This window comes from Nicotiana attenuata, unplaced genomic scaffold (assembly GCF_001879085.1).
Source record: "Nicotiana attenuata strain UT unplaced genomic scaffold, NIATTr2, whole genome shotgun sequence".
Taxonomy (NCBI): Eukaryota; Viridiplantae; Streptophyta; class Magnoliopsida; order Solanales; family Solanaceae; genus Nicotiana; species Nicotiana attenuata.
The window spans coordinates 73,995-82,286 of record NW_017671239.1 but is presented as its reverse complement, the minus strand read 5'-3'; the positions used below and the strand labels follow the sequence as shown (position 1 = coordinate 82,286).

At 36.8% G+C, this 8,292-nt stretch overlaps 2 protein-coding genes across 2 annotated transcripts in view; one reads left to right on the top strand and one right to left on the bottom strand.

Annotated features, from left to right (window-relative positions):
* Positions 1-986: 986 nt before the first annotated feature.
* On the top strand, positions 987-5,733 carry LOC109206942 (polyadenylate-binding protein RBP47-like). Its single transcript, XM_019369814.1, has 6 exons — positions 987-1,426; positions 2,234-2,723; positions 3,114-3,196; positions 3,274-3,404; positions 4,254-4,350; positions 5,371-5,733. The coding sequence occupies exons 1-6, from the start codon at positions 1,109-1,111 to the stop codon at positions 5,539-5,541; spliced, it is 1,290 nt and encodes a 429-aa protein (XP_019225359.1). The 5' UTR covers positions 987-1,108; the 3' UTR covers positions 5,542-5,733.
* A 1,194-nt stretch (positions 5,734-6,927) lies between these two features.
* The window catches only part of LOC109206941, a 6,028-nt gene continuing 4,663 nt past the window's right edge, over positions 6,928-8,292 (bottom strand). Inside the window, exons 14-17 of the mRNA XM_019369813.1 lie at positions 8,165-8,234; positions 7,990-8,081; positions 7,622-7,726; positions 6,928-7,427 (exon numbers count right to left, since the gene is read on the bottom strand). Coding sequence (XP_019225358.1) covers positions 7,314-7,427; positions 7,622-7,726; positions 7,990-8,081; positions 8,165-8,234 — 381 coding nt within the window. The 3' untranslated portion in view covers positions 6,928-7,313. The remainder of the gene's footprint in view (positions 7,428-7,621; positions 7,727-7,989; positions 8,082-8,164; positions 8,235-8,292) is intronic.

Below are 8,292 nucleotides of genomic sequence, written 5' to 3'. Positions count from 1 at the left end.
TTACAAATGATTGGGGTCCCCTTTATATAATAGGGGAACCCTAAATAAGGTATATTTCTATTTACAGTAAGGAATATTTTTAATACAGCTGTCTAACCGCCTAGTACGGAATCGTGCAATCCTATTCCGGGATTTGCGCCATGATCTTGGGGACGTTGCAGGAATCTAACTCATTTTGTTACAAATCCATAACGGTACAATTTCGGGATCGAGCATACTTGACTTCGGTATTCCTCGCACTCCTAACTTCGGGCATTGCATTCCGACCTCGAATTCGGGTCTAGTCTATCGACCTCGAACTCGAGCTTACTTGAACTCGGAACTAAGGCGATCCCACGAGCCTGAGAAATCAGGCGTGCCTGATTTCGACCGTATACAGATACTTAAAAGCGCTTTCTGAAAAGTTTGGCCAAACACAAATTATTACTCAAAAGTGCTTTTCAGAGTGATTAGCCAAACACAAACTGCTTCTCTTCAAAAGTACTTCTCAAAATAAGCTGATTTCTCCAGCTTGGCCAAACAGGCTATAAGTGTCATGAATTTCTGAACTACTAATTTTAAAATTCAAGACATAGGTTTCGAACTTTTAGACACAATTTTCGAACTTTAGAACACGATATCCCAAAGTTTAAACATTGAGGTTTAAACTCTAGGACGTCATGTCCTGAAGTTTGAGCAAAATTATTTAATCTTTAAATATGTTATAAATTATAAATATATTTTAAATAACATACTTAAAAGTGACTAGCCGGTGCCATTTCCGCAAATATATCACACCCTTCAATTGATCGTCTATGTTTGACTTCAAAGGTAAGTTTTCTGAAGAGACAAATAGGGGACCCATATATCCACCACCCCCCATCAGCAGTCCAACTACGATATCGTCATCAAACTCCAAATCAACGGCTATCGTAAAACCCTTTGAATATCAATCCACGGTCTAAATTCGCACATCGTTACACACGAAAACTGACCCTAGATTCCCCGTAGAATCTTTCTCCATTTAGCTCGTAAGCCGACTTCTCTCCACTTTCTCTCTCTTCCCCTTCCTTATTTTCTCTCTCTAAAAAACCATAGCCATACTAGAGGAAGGGGTAAATTTTGAAATATGAATGGAGATATGAACCAACAACAACAACAGCAATTGCAGCAACAGCAGCAGCAACAATGGCTGGCGATGCAGCAGTATCAGCAGCAATGGATGGCGATGCAGCAGCAGCAGTATTCACCAATGGTAATGCAGCAGCAGCAGCAACAGATGATGTACGGTCAACAATACATGCCGTACTACCATCAGAAGCAGCAGCAGCAGATTCAGATTCAGCAGGACGGCTCAAGCGAAGATAATAAGACGATCTGGATTGGTGATCTCCAGCACTGGATGGATGAAACTTATCTTCATTCTTGCTTCTCTCAATCTGGCGAGGTTTGCCTTCTCTCTCTCATTTGCTTATTTAGATTTTGTTAAGACTTATATACCTTTTGTGGAATGAAATTAACCTGAATAGAGCATGGATATAGGATTCATAAAGTGGATCCTGATTAGTTATGTATCGTTTCATAATGTATCGAGTATTGTATTGTATTGTACTGTATCGTTTTGATCTATACAATGTTTGGATAGATTGTATTGTTTTTCGTCCTTTCATATGTCATTAGTTTGAGATTGAGGATTCATAAAGTCTGCCATTAGTTTGAGATTGAGGTGTAGTTACTTTCATATTTCAAGGGGACTGGAATAGGGTGGGATGAACAAAGGATTCATAAAGTTGATCCTTACTAGGTCGAGAATTGAGATGTAGTATCTTACATATGAAGTGGACTTGGATAAAGTAGAATGAATAAGGATTCATTAGTCGTTACTGACTAGTTCTGGATTTCCACTTCCCCTATAGGTAAAACAGTGAATCTGGCTTTCGTAAGATACATAAAAGCAAAGAAAAAATAAAAAAATTTCAGTAGAAATTACCCCTTTAAATACAAACTTTTAACTAGTTATCATGACAATACAAGCATGGATTATGGTGTTAATCAGCTAGTGTGCGTGCTACTTAAGCACATGTCTGCGTCATGCTCTTGGTTGACCAACATCAACAACAACATCGTACCAATGTGATCCCACAAGTGGGGTCTGGGGAGGTTAGTGTGTATGTTGACCTTACCCCTATCTTGTGAAGGTAGAGAGGTTGTTTGCAATATGCTCTTGGTTGACCACATATCATAAAACATGCAGGTTATTTCTGTGAAGGTCATTCGAAATAAGCAGACTGGTCAGTCTGAGCGTTATGGATTTGTTGAGTTCAATACCCATGAAGCAGCAGAAAAAGTTCTACAGAGCTACAATGGCACTATGATGCCAAATGCAGAGCAACCCTTCCGCTTAAACTGGTCAGCTTTTAACGCTGGTGAAAAGCGTGCAGATGCTGGTGCTGGTTCTGGTTCTGACTTATCGATTTTTGTAGGAGATTTGGCTCCTGATGTTACTGACACAATGTTGCGTGACACATTCGCCAGTAGATATACATCTGTTAAAGGTGCAAAAGTAGTAATAGATTCAAACACGGGTCGTTCAAAAGGCTATGGCTTTGTTAGGTTTGGTGATGAAAATGAGAGGTCTCAGGCCATGACTGAAATGAATGGTATATATTGCTCTAGCAGGCCTATGCGTATTGGTGTTGCTACTCCAAAGAAACCATCAACACTGCAACAATATTCTTCACAAGGTATGAGATATTGTATCCTGTTTTACTGCAAGTCATTTACTACACTGAGTGTAGTGTATACTGAATCTGATTACCATATCTTTCTGTAGTTTATAGTCCCTCATTGAGCTGCTTTCAACAGGGTCATTCTTAATAATTTTGTTACTAAGTCGACATTTCTATGTCTTACTGTTCTTCAGTTGTAGTTCATATATCTCAGTTTTACTCGTTTACTTTTTTCTATTCACTCTGAAATTTTTCAACTTGAGTATTGATCAACGTAGCAGGACATTTAACTAGGCCAGATATTTCATACCAATGTGCCTGCAATTTATGTTTGCTGTCAAAAATTTGGATGTTATTCTTGTATTTTCTTCCCGAGGTGTTGAACTAGTGAAGCTCTTTCTCCAGCTGTGATATTAGCGGGAGGACATGCATCAAATGGTGCTGCAACCCAAACTTCCCACTCTGATAGTGATTTGTCAAACACAACAGTGGGTGCTTCTCCCTTTTGTCAAGATTGGTCCTAGCTAGTTACTCAATTAGCTCTCTAACTTTTGATCTACTGTAGGTTTTTGTTGGAGGACTTGACTCTGATGTTACCGACGATGAACTCAGGCAGTCATTTAACCAGTGTGGCAATGTGGTCTCTGTGAAAATACCAGCCGGAAAAGGATGTGGCTTTGTACAGTTTTCGGACAGGTAATGAGCGATATAGCTAAACGTGATGTTAGATAGTTCATGTTTAACTGAGGAAATTAGTATAATGTATGGCTGTATAAGGCAATGAGGAGAAGTGACTATCACGACTGAGGAATAATGGGGATAGATTGATGAAGTTCAAGAGTTATTTTTTTGGTACCTACTAAACTATCAATGAGTTAAAATGGTTGGAGCTTTTAGGTCAGTTATTAGTTTAGCATATTTGTTATTTGGTTTGGTTTTGTTTTGTTTGTGATACTAGAGAATCTGCAACCAGATTTATCAGGAGGAATGTACTGAACATAACAACTGATTTGAAAGAAAATGTTTTACCTGTTAACTAGCAACTGAATACCTGAGAAAGAAGAAAAGGTCCATGGACTCACTGATCTGCCAGGTTATAGGTTCACAGTTTGATGAAGAATTTTATCTTGGTTACTAAATGTGAATTTTATCTTTTGTGGTTGAATGAAAAGGAAAACATAGTTTTTGGATCCATAAGAACTCTTTCCTTGGGCAGAGTTTAAAACCTTGCGCCATGCTCTCGGGGATTTCTCGGTTATGAAAAAGATTTCTTTTTTGGTTATGAAACGGTCCTATAGTAGAATATATCACTATAGTAGAATATATCATTCATAACCTACTTGAAATCACTAATAGGTAATCATATTATCAAACCTAACCAACAGTAGTAAAATGAACTTGCTGCTTGAACTCACTGATAAACTGAAGCGGTTACACATGTATATATAGCACATTTTTGGTTATTACTATTGTTTCAGTGGATGTTTACTTGAAGCTTTCAATTGCTAAACGTTGCATAGCTTACTTGCCTCTTGTGTTCCATAGGAGTGAAGCAGAGGATGCGATACAAAAATTAAATGGAGCAGTTATCGGGAAGCAGACGGTTCGTCTTTCCTGGGGTCGAAATCCAGCAAACAAGCAGGTATTTACCAAAATGTTAAATGTGATTTCTGAAAAGCTTTTACTTCAAATATTAAGTATCTTGTGCCAACATCTGTTTCGTGGAGTCTGCATATTTGCTGTAAAGTTTTCAGAAGTTCTGTAGTTTGAGAAAAATGAGAAGAAGGGCAACAATGCTTCCCAGAAAATCCTACTAGTGTTCTGCTTTTGTATGCTGATGAAAGCCCCCTTGCACCGTGTATCTCTAATAAGCCACTTGCCAAGAAAGCAAAATGCTGAAAAGTTGACATATCTATGCTTTTTGTTCATGTGTGGTTCCCATAATATTTATTTACATACTCAGTTTGCAGAAATATGTAATCCAATTGATAACTATTGCAGCAACTACACATATTATTAGGCTGATGTTTCAATAGCCCTGGAACTTTAAGCAATTAAAAATTAATTTTCTGTGTTACCTTTCATTATTGATTACATTAGATGCTTTCTTCTACAATCTTTCTCACTGGTTCTGGAGGACCTTCTGTAAAATAACATACTTATTTATATTACTATAAGGGGTCGTGTGGTTGCATTACTAAGATGTGATAATACCTGTATTAAACTCTACATTAGTAATACGATGTCTGGTACCTTTTGAAACTTGCATAAGATTCAGCATTATATAATACTATATATTGTTTGGTTGGCTTTTTTGTTGCCTGCTGAACTAACACCACACCTGCATAAGTTATGCAGAAATCTATGTATTATTAATTTCTGCATTACAATCCCAGCATATGAATCCTTGCATTACTAATCCCTATATTTTAATTCATGCACTATTAATCTCTGCATAACTTGTCTCAAAACCAAGTTGGCCCCTTTCTTTTTCTAATTTTACCCACTATTATGTAATTGGAACTTTTAGAGCTTAAAAGTGACAATTAATGCATCTTAGCTCTTCACTAATAGTTGGCCTATATTTTTGGATTTTAGATTCCATGAAGGTTCTTCATAAAACATCTGTATATTCAACTTATATTTACTCTGTTTTTTGCAGTTGAGGACTGACTCTGGTAGTCAGTGGAATGGGAGTTATTATGGAAGGCAAAATTATGGGGGGTACGGATATGGTGCATCGCAAAGTCAAGATTCTAGCATGTATGCTGCTGGAGCAACTTATGGGGCATCTTCTAATGGCTATGGCAATCACCAGCAGCCAGTTAGCTAGCTGAACTATAGTCTGAGTGTGCTATCTATTTAGTTAGAGTTTGGCCAACTTTTTATTTTCTTATAACTTTTATTTCTGGTGTGTTATTTGAATTGATTTACAGGTTATAGTGTTTGATGAGGATTTGTAGCTGTATTGCCTTTATGGTTTGATGAGTGGTGAACTTATTCGTCACCTGTTTCTCTTTCCTTCTCTCTTATGTGTCTCTGTTCACATTTTATCTTTAATTGGCTTCACAAAATTTACAGCAAACAATGAATAATGGCAAACACAAATTTTAACACGCAGGTGGCTTTTGTTTTGAAAATAAGTTGAATTTTTTTTTTCAGGTGTTGGAAGTTATGTTATTAATGCCTTTGCCATGGATATTGAACTCAAGCTGCAATTCTCTTTTTTTGTAAGAGGGATTAAGGCCAATGTATGAATACACCAATGACCTCCCTGAACACGACTAAGTCGTTCCATCTCTGTTTTTTTTTTCTTTTTCTAAATTGAATTAAAAAATGATTTTTTAAAGTCCTGGCGGTAGTTTGAGCTTAGTATAATGACACTTATCATTGAAGAAGATGATTCCTTAGAAAATTTACTGAGGAGAATTCCTTACATGGTAAATGGTAAGATAAAATCTTTTTCATATGGACTTTGGTGGGTTATAGTTGTCTTTAGTTGGAGAGAACAAACTTTAGAGGCAATACACCATAATTAGGAAGAATTATGGTCCAACTAAAACTAGAAAATTTCTGTTAAATCCAAAAGGAAAATTAAGCAAACAGCTTTACCAAACTATCCAGACGGTTGATTCCATTTACCAAACTGTATATAGTTCTAGACATTTATCTGAAGTATTGTTCTTGTTAATTGTTCTTATGAATTTGTTAATTCTTACATATTTTATACTTGGTTTCTTCGACTATAAATATTTTTATGAGATTTTCAGTGTACGTATTTTCAGAATCTACGTAGATATAGTTATATTTGACAAAAACAAGCAACTCGAGGAGAATAAGAAAATACTAACCAAAATAGTAAGTAGTTACTTTTATATGACTAGCCTGAGTATCTCTTTTGTAAATTATAACCGGTTGTTAATTATAACAGACAGGATAATGAAATTGCTTAGTATTAACCAGATGTCAGACAGGATAATGAAATTGCTTAGTATTAACCAAATGTGTTTGGTCAAAGCGAGCTTCTAGATCTCAGCCTTTATCTCGACCTTTGCAAGGTAGGGATACACACTACCCTTCATAAACTCCAGTTATGCGATTACACTGGGTTTGTTGTTGTATGAAAGCACAACAAGATTTACATAACATCCTGGATACCAAGAAACTAATACCAGCATATTTCACAGGTCGTCGCTCACCTCCAAACACAAAAAGGATATAAATGAGAAAGAAAAGGCTCGAGTTTAAACAGAATTCACATTTATTCTCTGGTTTACAACACAGCACAGTTCCATGTCTTTATTCTCTAGCACCATCTACATTGAGATGGGGGTGGGGTCGAACTACAAGCCCTTTATTTGAGTTGCATAATCCAAGATTTGATGGAAATGGTAATTGCTGCTACTAAGACTTAAAAGTAAGCTTGCAAAACAAGATCTTCCAAGTAAAAAGTAAGCTTTTCTCCAAGCCCAGCGTTACGAAACAGCTAGCCACTGCTCTCTTTTCAGTTGCGATTCTAAGTCCGTTAAATGATTGATTAGCATGCAGCTTTTCAGTTGGAAAAAACTGCAGGCAAATTGTTGGGATACAGGATACTGGTTGTACTTAATCAAAGTTGTCGATGTGCACGGGAGTAATGTCATCAGCCACTGCAAAATGTCCAACTGTTCGAGCAAAGAACAGCATTTGTTGCTCAAGAGTGAATTTTATGCTCTCCGCCTGTGAAAAATCTTGTTGGTTAGGAACTCTCAGAATTCCATGCTTTAATTTGAGCATGATAACTCAGACAGCACTCATACTTTAATTAAAAAGTAGCCTCATAAAATGTTATATCAGTATGGAGAAATGGTAGGAGGTAAACAGTAAATAAACGCCCTAGACGTAATCTATATCATGTGATACTTAGTTCTAACCTTCCGAAATCCATGAGATTCTCCTTCATATTCCACGTGAGCTACAGGTAACCCCTTTTTCTTCAAGGCCTGGTAGATTTTTCGAGCCTGCTCTGGCTGGACAACCTGTTTAACAAATATTTCTGTTTTCCTTACAAGGAACTTACATAATTGTAAAGTTGCTCACAAGATACTAGCTTTTCATCGCAAAATGAAAACTGAAAGCTTTTAGGCTCTGTTGAGATACAAAATGTAACAACGGGGTTCGATTTTCTTTCTTGAAAGGAGTCAGTTTCCCACCAAGCCTTGACTTACCCAACAATGGCAGTTTCCTACTGTTAATAATGCAGAGAAAAATGGAAAGAAAAGCACAAGTAGCAGCAGCATACCGTGTCTTCTAATCCTTGGAACAATATAATGGGGCAAGAGAAATGATCAACAAAGTTGATAGGGGACCGCTCATATAAAGCAGTTTCGTTACCTGTATCAGGAAAAGAAAGTTAAATTGCGCCCCAACATAGATGTAACTATTTAGTAAGTTGTGAATCCGCGTCAAATAATTACCAGCAAGATTAAGGATATAATGGGATTCAAATTTGTGCATCTTATCACTCAATGACTTCAAATCAGCAATCTGTTAAAACAGCAGAAAACATGTTACCTCATGACGGATTCAATCAAAACCTGTTCAC

What these genes read in the sequence shown, in the direction of transcription:
- LOC109206942 (XM_019369814.1), top strand. Translation starts at nt 1,109, where the DNA reads ATGAATGGAGATATGAACCAACAACAACAACAGCAATTGCAGCAACAG. An exon ending in GCTTCTCTCAATCTGGCGAG is followed by an intron (nt 1,427 to 2,233) that starts GTTTGCCTTCTC and finishes TAAAACATGCAG; the next exon opens with GTTATTTCTGTGAAGGTCAT. An exon ending in GTGATTTGTCAAACACAACA is followed by an intron (nt 3,197 to 3,273) that starts GTGGGTGCTTCT and finishes GATCTACTGTAG; the next exon opens with GTTTTTGTTGGAGGACTTGA.